Source organism: Rhamphochromis sp. 'chilingali' (genome assembly GCF_963969265.1).
Source record: "Rhamphochromis sp. 'chilingali' genome assembly, chromosome: 3".
NCBI lineage: Eukaryota > Metazoa > Chordata > Actinopteri > Cichliformes > Cichlidae > Rhamphochromis > Rhamphochromis sp. 'chilingali'.
In genome coordinates, this window is record NC_137931.1 from 1026445 (window position 1) to 1041525 (window position 15081).

The 15081-nt window shown below is 40.0% G+C and overlaps 1 protein-coding gene across 3 annotated transcripts; it reads right to left on the minus strand.

Moving 5' to 3' along the window:
* Positions 1-1878: 1878 nt before the first annotated feature.
* LOC308393247 (uncharacterized protein) lies at positions 1879-10308 on the minus strand. 3 transcript variants are annotated; one of them, XM_080876876.1, is made up of 7 exons: positions 10120-10308; positions 8575-8643; positions 8401-8449; positions 4396-5421; positions 4081-4236; positions 3172-3264; positions 1879-2897 (listed from the first exon to the last, which is right to left on the minus strand). In XM_080876876.1, the coding sequence occupies exons 1-7, from the start codon at positions 10257-10259 to the stop codon at positions 2595-2597; spliced, it is 1836 nt and encodes a 611-aa protein (XP_080733002.1). In that variant the 5' UTR covers positions 10260-10308; the 3' UTR covers positions 1879-2594. The 3 variants fall into 3 exon arrangements, with proteins under 3 accessions (XP_080733002.1, XP_080733004.1, XP_080733003.1); XM_080876878.1 differs by lacking the exon at positions 8401-8449; XM_080876877.1 differs by lacking the exons at positions 8401-8449; positions 8575-8643; positions 10120-10308 and adding an exon at positions 5724-8108.
* Between the last annotated feature and the right edge of the window lie 4773 nt (positions 10309-15081).

The following is a 15081-nucleotide window of genomic DNA, read 5'->3' on the forward strand; positions in this document are numbered from 1 at the left end:
TGCTCCTTTTTCAACACAACATGAGCAGCATCCCATAACAAGTTCATTTCCATATTGAAAGACCTTAGCAGACATTATTCCCTTTGCACCAGAAAAGGTGTCACCTCGTCTCTATACTCTCAGTCCTCATTTTTATTTAAAGAGAACAGAGGCATGAATGACATTTTTATATCAATGTAGTTCAAAGGCATGGGAAATATTGTACTGCAAGACGTTAGCTCCCTGCAAAGAGAAGACATCACATAACAGGGATACCGTAACATCTAACCCACACTGTGCAGTGAATATACAAATGCAGGCCATTTACCATTTATTTTACTGGACTATACAGTTGTTGGTGCTATGTTCTCAGATTATAACTGTTTTCTTTGTCTGTTTTCTGATGCCCTTCCGTGAGTTGCCACCTTATCATGTGGGAGGGATTTGTTTGTCTTGGGGATGCCAGGGTCTATGTTGTCAGGGAGGCTGACAAATTTGTCCCACTGCAAATTGGTCCTAGGTGAGGGGACAGACAAAGAGTGATTGAGAAAACCCCTATGAGTGTTACATTAACCCTTTAAGACCTACCATAGAACCAAGTCCGCCAGAGCTTATATTATATTTTTACATGCTGTAGTGCCATTTTTGGGAGCATTTCAAGTTGCTATACATCAATACAACCAGATTTTAATAATATGTATGCATTAAGTGCATAGTACTTACATAAATTGCAAAAAAGTGCAATAAACTACAAAAAATTTGAAAATCGTTTTTGTTTTTTTAACATATATTTCTAGTTAGAGAAATTTAAGAGGCTTATCCCTCAAAACTGTAAATACAAAAAAGTTGCAGAAAATAGTTTCCTACCACAGGAAATTTATTTTGGGTGTCTTCATAGTTTTATTTTTGAAATACACCAATTTTTATATACTGCAGAAAAAACGAAAATAAATATTATACTGCAAATTTGCAAAAAAACAGCATATGCATCAAAATAAACTATTTCCAGCAGTGCAATATGAGTCCTAAGCATCCCAGAAACGACACAGAAAGTCATAAAGTCAAAGATAACTTTTAAAAACACCAGTATAGGCTCATGAGGCTTTATGGTAAAAAAAAAAAAAAAACTACATTTCCGCAAAAATGACATCAGTTCCGGTTTCGGGCAGGTAATGGCGGCAATGAAAAAGTTCGCGCTGACGTCTATTCCAACGTAGGAAGTGTTATGAACAGCTGATCGGATCGGCAAAGCGTGTTTCTGGAATATTATGTTTTTGTTCCTGCAAGCGCTTTTTGTGCAGTTTTTGCAAAGCTTTATGTGGAAGGAAACTGTGACCGAGGACAAGCTGATGGCATAAGATGTAAGTACAACTCCTCTGGTTTCATATGCAAAAAAAATTATTGCGCCAGCTTACGTGGTTGCAGAGCTACCGGGATTTAAAAATAGTTGCGCAAAACAGAGCGTGCTGCACTCAAAAAAATAATTCATTGGATGAACTTAATTTCATCTTGCCACCTATATTCCATCTAAACAAATCATGTTAAATCAATCCATCTTGATTGTGTTGTTTCAACACTAAATATGTTTGTAAGTGTAACATAATTTAAACATTAACATTCAGTTAATTTGATTTTTATTCAGTTAACATGTTTGTACCAAGTTAGTCTAATTAAATTAATTTAAATTCATGTTATATTGTTTAAACACTTTGGCACATCAAAAGTCAGTCTTGTTACATGAACTAGTAAAATATTTGTTTGTTTCACCAATGTTAATCTTGTTGAATGAACAAATGTAATTTATGTCTGTAGTACTTACACCAATCATGTTTCAGTTAGTGTTTGTATTGCTTATGTAAACATTACTTTTAATTAAATTAATGAAACATACATAAATGATAACTTGCAAAACCATCTTTTATTTTGCTTGAACATTCTTAAAACAGTTGGCAGGATCCCAGTTCAGCCTAGCTTTCTCCCCTTTAACGATCTCATACCAAGACCACAGAACTTCCAGATCAAGACATGCTGACTGAAAGAAAAAATACAATAAAATAACCCTAACCCTAATAATAAAAATGAAATAAGTCTGTTGAATAGTTTGCAGACAAAAAATATTATCCCCAAAGCAACTTTCGTAAAATGTAGTAAAATATGCATTGCAAACAACAATATGAATTTTAACACAATTTAAAGCTCAGACATAACATTCACCATTACTATAATATTACAACATTACTATGTTGCTTGCATACATTAGTCCTCCATTTAATCAGGCTGTATCCATTAATAGTGACTTTATGCTATTTAACGTGTGGAGAAAACATTCAATTTTGAGCATAACTGCTCCACTCAAACAATTTGTGAAAACCAGTGTGCATTTGCCTTTGTAACAATTGCCATCTGGCAAAAATCAGTGTTTACACTTCAAGTGTATAAGACTTTAAGTTATGGACGAACAATCTTTGTGTAATAGCCACAGAGCAAACCACATAGTTTATATGAACATTTTATAACTTACAATTTTAAACTTTAAAACAGTAAACACATATTTGCATTGCAGAAACCTTGAAAAAAAAAAATATCTGGCTTGCATGAGTCCGTTTCAAGCTCATTCACCCCATTAGCTTGTTTTTTAGGAACTGTGCCTTGGATGACAACCTCTGTCCATCCAGCTTCATGATAATCTTTTGCAAGACTTCAAAAGTGCATTTGAGCTCCGGTGGGTAGCTTAGGTTCAGACAGTATATCAGTCCAAATAACAGAGCACAAGCAATTGCAATGCTCCTCAAACCAGTGAGAACCTCCACGCCTTCAATCATGTTCTCTGGGTCATCTCCAGGCTCCGCACCCTCCTGATGTATGACATACACTCCCATCACAGTTTGTTCCATGGCTTCAGTGTTGGCCTCAGTGTTCTGTGACGTAAAATATAATAATACATTTGTTTGAGTCTACATATGAAAAAAAAAAAAAAGGAATTCAGCAATCAGCGTGAATATGCTGATATATTTACTAAATTCTATGTCTCTGGTTTCACACCTCAGAAATTTGACATGAAACAAAACAAGGACCAATTGCAATATCTTTTATTCACACGTGGTGTCACATTTTACCATTTCATATATCGAAATTACCCATAACTCCTGGAGCAAATTACATAACACAAAACAACTTGTGAATATAACTGACCGTATATTCCTTCACAAGTTTCTCATGGTCTTCATTCAGGTAGACACACAAGGACTTCAGGATGCATGCTCGTCTTGTATGTATTGTGTCATCCTAAGAAAAAAGGGAATCCATAATGACAATATTTAACTTTTAGGCAGCAGTTTGAAAAAGGAATACTTAGTTTGGAAGAGTCCAAAAGGCCACATGGTAAATAGACTGGTTCTTATATAGCGTTTTTCTACTCAGAGCACTCAAAGCTGCCTTTATACAACAATTCATTCACCCAATCACTTTTTCTAAACTGTTTAAATGGCCTGTATTTATATAGCACTTTACTAGTCCCTAAGGACCCCAAAGCGCTTTACATATCCAGTCATCCACCCATTCACACACACATTCACACACTGGTGATGGTAAGCTACATTGTAGCCACAGCCACCCTGGGGCGCACTGACAGAGGTCGAGGCTGTCGAACACTGGCGCCACCGGGTTTAGTGCTTACTGTCTAACATTCATACACATTCACACTCCGATGAATGCATCGGTGAGCAACTTGGGGTTAGTATCTTACCCAAGGATATTTGGCATGCACACTGGAGGAGCTTGGGACCAACCCGCCAAGCTTCTGATTAGTAGCTGACCTGCTCTACCACCTGAGCTACAGCCACCTCAAAACATCTGTCTAAACCAAATCAGACACAAAATGAGGCAACACTAATGTTTTTTTTGGGGTTTTTTTCCCCATTTTGATCAAAATTAACCATACGATTTTATCAATTACTTATTAATATAAGACTGATGCTTATATAATTTGTATAAAATATGAAAACCTCTTAGGACTTTTGCCTACCATATGTATAGATATCTTTGCTCATAAAATTGCCAGATTATGGGCATAAAAAGTTCTTAAGCACAGATCTAACCCACCTTGGAGATGGCCACCATGATGTGTCTCATTTTTCTGCCAGCCACCCCACCTTTGCCTCGAAAGAGCTCCATCATGCGTGGAGTGTACAAGTCTAGCTCATAAAAGAATCTAGATAGCAGCGGTACTGCCGATATGCGCAGGAATTCCTTGTCAATCTGAAAAACATGAACAATGCACTTATAATATGCACCAGAGGAAGGATATACCAGGAATTATTAGCTGTTTTATCACTATGTTATGTCAATATTAGTGAAGCAAGAAATAACTGGTCAACCATAAACACACTCTAAAAGTTAGACATATAGGACATGCACCTCTTTCTCGGTGAACAGAGCTGGCCATCTGCTTTTAAAATCTGCAATAAAGGGCTGTCCTTGAATAACTTCTTGCCTTCTGTACGAAAAAGTCTTCTGCATTTTCATTGTCACTATATTGTCATTGTTTCTCTTCTGAACCTCTGAAAGCAGTGCAATTCTCTCTTTTTCCAGGCTGTCAGTGGTTTCTCCTTTTGGATACTGCGGACAGTAATTGACTTCTGCTCTTCTAGGCTTTTTCACATTCAATGCTGCCTTACTTTTGTCTTGGGCCTTGTTCTTTAGTGAATTTACCAACACCTCAGCACAGCCCAGGCCTCTCAGTTTGGTCCGGACATTGGCCATTTTATACTTGAGGCTAATTTTCCAACCATAACAGCCATTAAAGGATCCCTGCTCCCTCAGACAAGGATGCTGTTTGACAAGGGCTTCTGCAACTTCATTCAGGTCATTGTCAGTTGGATAGACTTTAAATTTTATTATTTCTTCAGCCAGCCTTTCTAAAAGGTGGGATTTCAGTTTTGGTGAGGGGGTCAAATGAGTTCCACCAGCAATGAACTCAGCATTGGCCTTTTCAAGTTGCAGTTCAGCCTCATAGCTGAAACGAGGGACTGTGAAGACACTTGGCCACACTGACAGTCTTGTAGACGGTGATGAACCTGACGATGAAACGGGCCTTGTATTGTCTGTGTCTGAAGAGCTTGAAAAGGAATGTGTTGGACTTCGCACTGGTTGACATGTCACTCCATCTTCTGTAAAACTTTGCAACTGCACACTATCCAAGTATACAACCTTTAAAGTTGCTTTATCATTAATTTCAGAGATCGCAGTCAGATTTACAAAATCATTTCCGAAATCAGGATCTTGATATTGAAGACGAAAATCCTGTTGCACTCCAAAATTTGTCTTTATTTCCTGACACAATTCCTCAATGGAGTCTGATATCCCAGCTGGTAAAATTAGTTTCCTGGCATCATCTTCTCCGAGAATGATCCTCAGTCTTATGGGCTGGGGCATCATGCTGACCTGGACAAATATCAAATATTTAAAAAATAAATAAAGATGTACTCATTGACTATTGTGCGAGTGTGTGTAACAAATTCTAATGTCAACGATAATTTGATGATGTCACCTTGGCCTCGAGGAATTTTTTTACTGGAGAAGTGAATAGTGCATTTTCCAGATTTGTCTTGCATTCTTCTAATTAATGACAATTCTTGCATAAGATGCTTAAAAGAAATCTACTCTCAATAAATTAAGTAGCAATTGGTCTGCAAAGTATGATGTATTATTTACTGTGCCAGGTGATATAGGGGGAAAATACTTACAAACATCACTCCTGTTTACCCTGCAAGTTAGTGTGTCTCTTCAGAGTAACCAGACGCAGGCCTCCCACTGAATAGGCAGCTAACGGGTAGTCATCGAGTAGTTCCCCATGCTCAATCAGAGACACCTCTCTCGCATGTGACATGTCAAGCTCAAAAGCTCTGAAGTGCTCTCGATACCAAGCAGAGAACTTTTTTACAAAAAAGTATATTCTGCCATGCAAAATAAAAATCTGCAGAATTTCTGCAAACTCTGGCAAACCAAATATTTGCCCATGAACAACTATCATTCCTGTGCTGTAGTTCATGCCATTGTATGACACGCTTTTTGTAATATGGACATCAGTTTCATCTGGTAATCTTTGCTTTATAGCTACTGCGATATCACTTTTCAGAACATCAATTGGTACTGATGAGCCAACATTTACCATTAAAGGTGTCTTATGGTCAGAAGAGTGCAAGTCAGAGGCAATCACGAGCTGATGTTTTTTGGCAAGTGTAACAGGTATGTTCTTAAAACAGTTTGTATGGCGAGCAATTTGTTTAAAAAAAACTATGTTTCGCCTCAAATCTCATTGTCCATTTGTGGACAAGAGGCCCAAAATGCCGAATCAGAGCAGGGTAGTGCTCCAAATAATGATGTTTAGGGAGAAGACTGTTGTTTGGAAAAAGTTCTTGGTATCTCTGGCGATGTTCACTGATTTTACACTCAAGGTAGGAAATCGACTCATCAGACTGGACAGGGGCTACAACAAGCTCCACAATGTCCTTCAGATCCAAAACAATATGCCATGCAGGTTCATCCTCTGGAACAAGTGGACCAATAATTAGAGGCAACAAACGAAGCAGAGACCAATTTTCATGTGCATTTCCACCAATATTTTTTTTTAATGAGAAAGTCTGGGGAATTGCATGAGGCCGGTTGGTTTTATCTGCCCATTTATACTCAAAATTTTGGATCAAGTTGTTAAGTTTTTCTAAGGTGAAATACTTTTTAGAGATTAAAAAAGAAAAACAATGCGCAAGCTCCACTGGTATTATGCCCTCTAGCAGATCATGTGCTACATCTGGAGGGTAGCCTGCAGTGACATGAAAATGGCTCAGATTCTTACTCAAAATACAATCTCGCTTAACTCCACAACAAGCACTTGCTGTTTCTTGTGCACGCTTCAAATGGAATTCATGAAGTTCCGGTGTTCTATGCTCAAAATCACCAGCAGTCACTGACTTTATTTCAGATTTTTTAGCTGTACAGAATCTGCATATGTATTCAGCAGAAAAACTTTCCACAAAACCTGCCAGCCCATGGGCTCCTAGGTTGTCAGCTATGACGCAGCTCACAGTTCCTTTAATACACTCGTTCAACTGACTGATGAACACACCATGTTGCTCCAAAGTTACCAGATCTCTCAAAAGTGGATCAAAGACTTTTTCAAACCCAAATGTCCTCAAATCTTCACTCTTGCAAAGGATTGCCAAATAAATGGATGAAAGGGCTGAATGAGAACCAGGTGGTAAATTGCCCAAGACCCAATATACACCACAAAGCTTGTGCTTTTTCCGTGAGGTCCCAAGAGGATTACAAACCTCAAAATCATCAATATAAAGGTTAATAGAAATTCTCAACTTCTCACCATCTAGAAAGCTATTTCTTTTATAATGCTCCCCATCTCGAAAAGATCTGTAAACCCTCTGATCACCATTCAGATTCTCTCTATTTTCTTGAGCTATTTGTTCTTCAATCACTCTATCCAGCAATTTATTGTGACTCAATATTTCCTGCAATAACTGTAATAAAGGGATGTACTGAAATGACTTCCTTTGGTCTATCGATAAAAAATACTCAACAGGCTCTACAACCCTAAAATTTTGTATGTAGTATAGTTTTCTTTTATAAGGAGTGGCAAGAGGGCCACACTTTCCCAATATTTTAGCCACAGGGTTAGAAACACATACAGAATTTGCAAGCTCTTCAATAACAGCCTGACTAATATGGAGGTTATGGCTCTTAAAAATTTCTGTAATTGTACGTTTTGTCAGAGGTACACTAGCTGAACTCAACAGAAAAACTAACTCCTCTAAGAACTCATCTAATCCTTTTGCTGGAACATGAAATATGTGTTCCAATTTCAACAATATTACTGCTAATTTCCGTTCAATTAGTTCGGGCTGATTTTCAACAGCACTATTATCACATTCTGTCACTGACTCACTTTCAAATTCACCATAGGATACATCTTCAGAACAGCTAGCCCTTACATTATCAGAGGACTCTATCACTTGAACTGGGTCCACACGTGTAACTACACTGGCTTTAAAATCTTTAAGTGTGTGTGGATGATGCTTCCTCTTTTTGTGTGTATAAAATGTATTGTAAATATTTGTCTTGAAAGGGCAATCAAGAAACACACAACTAACTGTCTCGTTACTTCGCAGATGTGTTCCAATATGGACAAAAAAATCTCTCTCAGAGAAGACGTCACTGCAGTCACATAACTCACATTTAAAAGTTACTGAACTTGAAGCTGTCTGTGTAAACTGAGATGAATGAGCTTTATAGACATGAGTGTTCAGTCCACTCCAAGTCTTAAATGTGCACGGACAATTAACATATATGCACAGATAATGTTGACCTATTCCGTAATGATGATGTAGTTTATAATGTTGAAGTAATTTGTACCTGCTGCTCTCTCTGGTAACACAATGCTTGCACTGCCACATACACGTCACTGATAAAAAATGAAATATGCATTAGAAAACGTCAAGGAGATTAAACTTCTGCATCATCCAAAAAAAAAAAAAAAATAACATAATAATAATAATAATAATAATAATAAGGCAAACATGAACTTACCATGTATTGTTGAGGAGGTGCATAAGAATCTCAGAGCATGGGAATGTGGCTTTATTTTGTGATGTATTTCTGGGGAGAGAAATTAATTAAAACAAAGTTATTACTCTGACAAATTTGTGTTAATATCTACATACTGTGAAATGTGAAGACTGTTACGGTGCGTACACACCGAACGCGATAGACGCGACCAGAGCTTCAGGTTTACATGTAAAGTCAATGGAGGAGCACGATGAAGCGCGACTGGGGGTCCAGCTAAACTTCGGAAGCAGATTTGCATTGAGAAAACGCTTTTCTGCCTACTTCACACGACTGACGCCTTTGAAGCGCGAAGTAAAATACGCACTGCAGTTTGTGTGGTGCATTTTGTGCATTCGCGCTTATCACGTCTACCGCTCGAGTTGGTAAAATCTGCGGGACAGCAGCTTCTCAAACTCGGCAAGGGACAGAAGGTGGTACAGCTGAAAGCGGCCGTCATCCAGACGGAGCTTCTGGAGCAAGTGGTGAAACTCACCAAACTGCTCACGCTTGTGGAAGACCTGATGGACCCAGGTACAGTGAGGACGTCCTTTAGGCACTGCTCTGCTCTTCACAGCAAATAGAGAAGGGAGACTCTTTCTTCAAACGCTAGATTGACAGCTGCCATTTTAATAACATACCGTCTGGCACTACTTCCTCCCAGATCTCTTCTTCATACGCGTGAAAATTGCATATAAACCTCGACCAGTTCATGCTGGACGCGCTTCGAGGTGCAAATGTGCACGAGATCAGCTAGGGGCATCTATCGCGTTCGGTGTGAACGCACCGTTAGTCAGCCTAATGCAGAGCACCAGAGAAACTATAACCCAAACAATTATCCACCTAAATCATTCTGAATTCAAAAATTAAGTGAATATATTACAAAAAAAGAAAATGCACATGCAATTATTGTGACAGATTTTATCTTACTCCTTGTTATTAACTCCCCTAAACGCTGGTTTAGTTGAATTAAACCTTTCATCAATCCAGTTAATGCGGTTGCCCGCGACTAAACTCCACTGACAAAAACAGGAATTTTAGATAGAGCATCATAAAACACTCATAAAATCACCAAAACCATGTCGGTCAGTCTTACCACTACTACCAACAATCACCAACTCCGGTTAAGCAGAAAGTAACCCTTCATTCATGGAGCTATATGCGAAGACGTTACGGCTCTACGCGGCTTTCCCGCTCTTCAAAGTTAGCTAACTCCAGAGAAGAAAAACAGTCCTACCCACGCAGATAACCATGAAACACACCTCATTCAAAGTCGACAGAAACAAAAACAAAAAAACGAACTTACCAAAATAACCTCATCAGTTTTTGCTCTGTTGCAACAATTAGCGACTCCGGTTAAGTTTTAAAAAAAAAACATTAAATTCACCGACTTACATTTGAAAAATGTTTGGGTCTACAACCTCCCTGCTATATATAAATCTCCACACTACACAGGTAAAAAATTTTAACTAATAGTATTTATCTCTCACTCCACTAACCTAAATAAATATATCAAGAAATATTACTTACCTCACTATCAGGTATGCCAAAGAAGTAACTCCACGTGCGCTCGTTAACTTCTCAACGGACCTTTCCGCATCCGGTGGGCGTGGAGCATGCGCAATACATGACGCTATCAGAGCCGTTGGTTTGATGGACCTCATTCTCATTGGATTGCCATGAACGAATTTAACTCATCAAAGTTTTCTTTGATTTATATTCAACAAAAAAGAATGAATCATTTAATGAGCATAAAAATGATTTCTTCATGTGATGTAAACATATTACTACTTTGTTAATCAAACACATGCCCTAGTTGATTTTTTTGAGTGTGCTCCGACCAGCTTTAAAGGGTTAAGAGAGTAGTTCACCCTGAATGGGATAGGGCTAGTGGGGTCCCACCGTGGAGCCAGGCCTGGGGAGGTTGTCTGAGGGACAGTCCCTGGTGTCCGGACATTAGCATAGCATAGCATAGCATAGCATAGCATAGCATCTTTATTTATAAAGCACTTTACATCCAACAATGTTGACCAAAGTGCTACAAATATAAAACAGAGAGGAAACAGTTTAAATTACATATAAAATATCTTAAAATTAAAAATAATATGATTAATAAGAAACATATTAAGAGACATCAACAAGTCCTGCTGTGCTAAAAGCCAAGGTAAATAAATATGTTTTAAGACATGATTTAAAAACAGATAAGGAAGGTGCCTGTCTAACATGTAAAGGCAACTCATTCCACAATTTTGGTGCTGCCACAGCAAACACCCGATCCCCTCTGAGCTTACGATTAGTCCTGGGCACGCTCAGGAGGAGCTGGTCTGCCGACCTGAGGGACCGGGAAGGTATGTATGGATGAAGAAGCTCAGAGAGGTACACAGGGGCAGCATTGGACAAACATTTAAAAACAAATAAAAGCAGCTTAAAATGGATCCTAAAATGCACGGGCAGCCAATGAAGTGAATATAAAACTGGGTGATGTGCTCGTATCTACGAGTGCCAGTTAAAAGGCGTGCAGCAGCATTCTGGACTAACTGCAGTCGAAAAACAGAAGATCGACTCACCCCAAAATAAAGAGAATTACAGTAATCCAGCCGAACGGTTACAAAAGCGTTCAAGTATGAGATCAATTGGTCATATACAATTTTTTCTAAGACTTTAGATAAAAAGGGCAGCTTAGATATTGGTCTAAAGTTTTCAACAGCGTTTGTATCTAGCCCAGGTTTCTTAAGAAGTGGTTGCACAATTGCATCTTTGAAATTCTTTGGAACCACACCTGAAGTAAGGCTGCTATTTAAAATGGTTAAAATGGTTGGACCTATGGTAGAACAAACTTCTTTCAGAAAAAGGGGAGGGAAAGGATCATAAGGTGAGCCTACAGGCTTTAAATGATCCACCACCTCCTGTAGCTGAGCAAGAGTAACCGACTCAAACTGTTGAAAGACAGCTGAGCAAATTGGAAGATCAGAGGGGTCAGATGTGGGCAAAATAATCTGCGCCCTAGCCGAGGCTACCTTGTTTATAAAGAAGTGCAGAAACCTTTCACACATTTCAAGTGAAGGCTCAAAACTAAGAGCAGAGGGAGGGCTTAAAATAGTCTCAATTGACTTAAACAATATATGTGGTTTCTGATAATTCACCATAATAATGTTTGCAAAGTGTTTCCGCTTTGCTTCTTTTATTGTAAGCTGATATAAGGCCCAGCACTCTCTTAAACTTTGTAAAGAGACCTGTAAGTTATGTTCTTTCCATCTCCGCTCAGCCCTACGACATTCACGCCTCGCAGCACGGGTTTCATCGTTCAACCAGGGTTCAAACTTTGTCTTAGGATGCTTAATTTTTACAGGGGCGACAATATCCAAGACAGTCTGACAAGTGGTATGAAACCAAAAACCGAGTTCCTCTACGTATTGGAGTGTCTCAGGAATGGAGAACTGATTATAGTAGGTGGAGAACCGTGCTGCCGTGGAAGAATTTAACAAACGAGATGTCTTTGTAGGGACAAGCGCCCTGAATTCATTTCTAGATAAAGAGATGTCAAACAGAACCGGCATATGCTCAGAGAAAACAAGATCGGAGACTTTCAGATTAAAAACAGGCAATGAGTGGGCTAAAACCAGATCGAGAGTGTGGCCACACTGTTGCGTGGGTGCAGACACACATCGAACTAAATTAAAAGAATCAGTAAGATTCAAAAAGTCTTTAACCATGGGCTTATCTGGACAGCACACATGAATATTAAAATCCCCAACAATAAGAAAGGAGTCATATTTTATCGTAACTTCAGTTAGAAATGCAGCAAATTCCTTTATAAAGTCTTTACTGTATTTTGGGGCCCTGTATATTATTGTGCACAGTACAGGGGGAGAACAGGCTATTTCAAACAGTAACAGTTCAAAACTGGAAAAATAAAATTCCAATGAAACCTGCTTGCACTTGTAGCGATCTCTGAAGATAGTAGCTACTCCTCCACCTCGACCAGATCTGCGTGGGACATTAAAATAGCAGCAGTCCGAATGCAAAAGTTCTGCAAAGGCGCTGGAATCACCAGCAGTTATCCACGTCTCAGTTAAGCAGAGAAAGTCCAAGTAGTGTGACAAAAAATATTCCTTAAGGATAAAAGTCTTATTCGATACCGATCTGGCGTTTACCAGGCCAAATTTGGCCGGAGTTGAATAGTCACTAGACTTTGAAGCTCGCGCAATGTAACGCAGGTTTTGCATACTCACTCCGCGCCGCCGTGGACAGGGAGGCAGGGAGCGGCCGGGCGGGAACAGCCCAGAGCCAGCGAGCGGCACCAGACACGCATAGGACGGCCTACGAAGATGCCAGGGAAAAGGGGCGTGACAGGCAACGCCAGGGACAGCACAACCAAACGCCAGACAGGCCTTCAGTTTCACCAATCTCCCACTCCTTTTGCCGTGACGGCGGCCCCGCTTCCGCGGAGACGGCACAGGTACACGGAGCAGGTGAGTAGGAACCAACGACAGGAGTGGAGGCGGTATTTTGTGTGCATTTCCCAGTCTACACACCGGCGTATTGGGAGATAGTCGGAGATCAAGTAAAACTTGGCGATCGTAGACCAGCAGGGAGTCAACATCATAACAAAATAAAAACATTAAAACAGAGACGTGGAGGAACAGACGGCAAGCCATACCAACTGTGGGGCTGGGCCAAATGAAGATGGCAGTAGTTAAATCAATACTTAAAAAGCCATCATTTGACTCAGCTTTACTCAAAAACTCTCGCCCGAGGTAGTTTCATTATAAGGCATAACATGCATTTTCAATGCTATCCAGATGACACCCAACTTGAAGCCAGATAACACAATCAGTTAAACTGCATAAATGTCTGAACAACATAAAGACCTGGATGACCTCTAATTGTCTAAGTAACACTGTGAGGAACCTTGGAGTCATTTTTGACCAGGACATGTCCTTCAATGCACATATTAAATAAATACAGTGGGGCAAAAAAGTATTTAGTCAGCCACCGATTGTGCAAGTTCCCCCACTTAAAATGATGACAGAGGTCAGTAATTTGCACCAGAGGTACACTTCAACTGTGAGAGACAGAATGTGAAAAAAAAATCCATGAATCCACATGGTAGGATTTGTAAAGAATTTATTGGTAAATTAGGGTGGAAAATAAGTATTTGGTCACCTCAAACAAGGAAAATCTCTGGCTCTCACAGACCTGTAACGTCTTCTGTAAGAAGCTTTTCTGTCCCCCACTCGTTACCTGTATGAATGGCACCTGTTTGAACTCATCACCTGTATAAAAGACACCTGTCCACAGCCTCAAACAGTCAGACTCCAAACTCCGCCATGGCCAAGACCAAAGAGCTTTCGAAGGACACCAGGAAAAGTATTGTAGACCTGCACCAGACTGGGAAGAGTGAATCTACAATAGGCAAGCAGCTTGGTGTGAAAAAATCAACTGTGGGAGCAATCATCAGAAAATGGAAGACATACAAGACCACTGATAATCTCCCTCGATCTGGGGCTCCACGCAAGATCTCATCCCGTGGGGTCAAAATGATCATGAGAACGGTGAGCAAAGATCCCAGAACCACACGGGGGGACCTGGTGAATGACCTGCAGAGAGCTGGGACCAAAGTAACAAAGGTCACCATCAGTAACACACTACAACGGCAGGGAATCAAATCCCACAGTGCCAGACGTGTTCCGCTGCTGAAGCCAGTGCATGTCCAGGCCCGTCTGAAGTTTGCCAGAGAGCACATGGATGATACAGCAGAGGATTGGGAGAATGTCATGTGGTCAGATGAAACCAAAGTAGAACTTTTTGGTATAAACTCAACTCGTCGTGTTTGGAGGAAGAAGAATACTGAGTTGCATCCCAAGAACACCATACCTACTGTGAAGCATGGGGGTGGAAACATCATGCTATGGGGCTGTTTTTCTGCCAAGGGGACAGGATGACTGATCCGTGTTAAGGACAGAATGAATGGGGCCATGTATCGTGAGATTTTGAGCCAAAACCTCCTTCCATCAGTGAGAACTTTGAAGATGAAACGAGGCTGGGTCTTCCAACATGACAATGATCCAAAACACACAGCCCGGGCAACAAAGGAGTGGCTCCGTAAGAAGCATTTGAAAGTCCTGGAGTGGCCTAGCCAGTCTCCAGACCTCAACCCCATAGAAAATCTGTGGCGGGAGTTGAAAGTCCGTGTTGCTCGGCGACAGCCCCAAAACATCACTGCTCTCGAGAAGATCTGCATGGAGGAATGGGCCAAAATAGCAGCTACTGTGTGTGCAAACCTGGTAAAGACCTATAGTAAACGTTTGACCTCTGTTATTGCCAACAAAGGTTATGTTACAAAGTATTGAGTTGTATTTTTGTTATTGACCAAATACTTATTTTCCACCCTAATTTACGAATAAATTCTTTACAAATCCTACCATGTGGATTCATGGATTTTGTTTTCACATTCTGTCTCTCACAGTTGAAGTGTACCTCTGGTGCAAA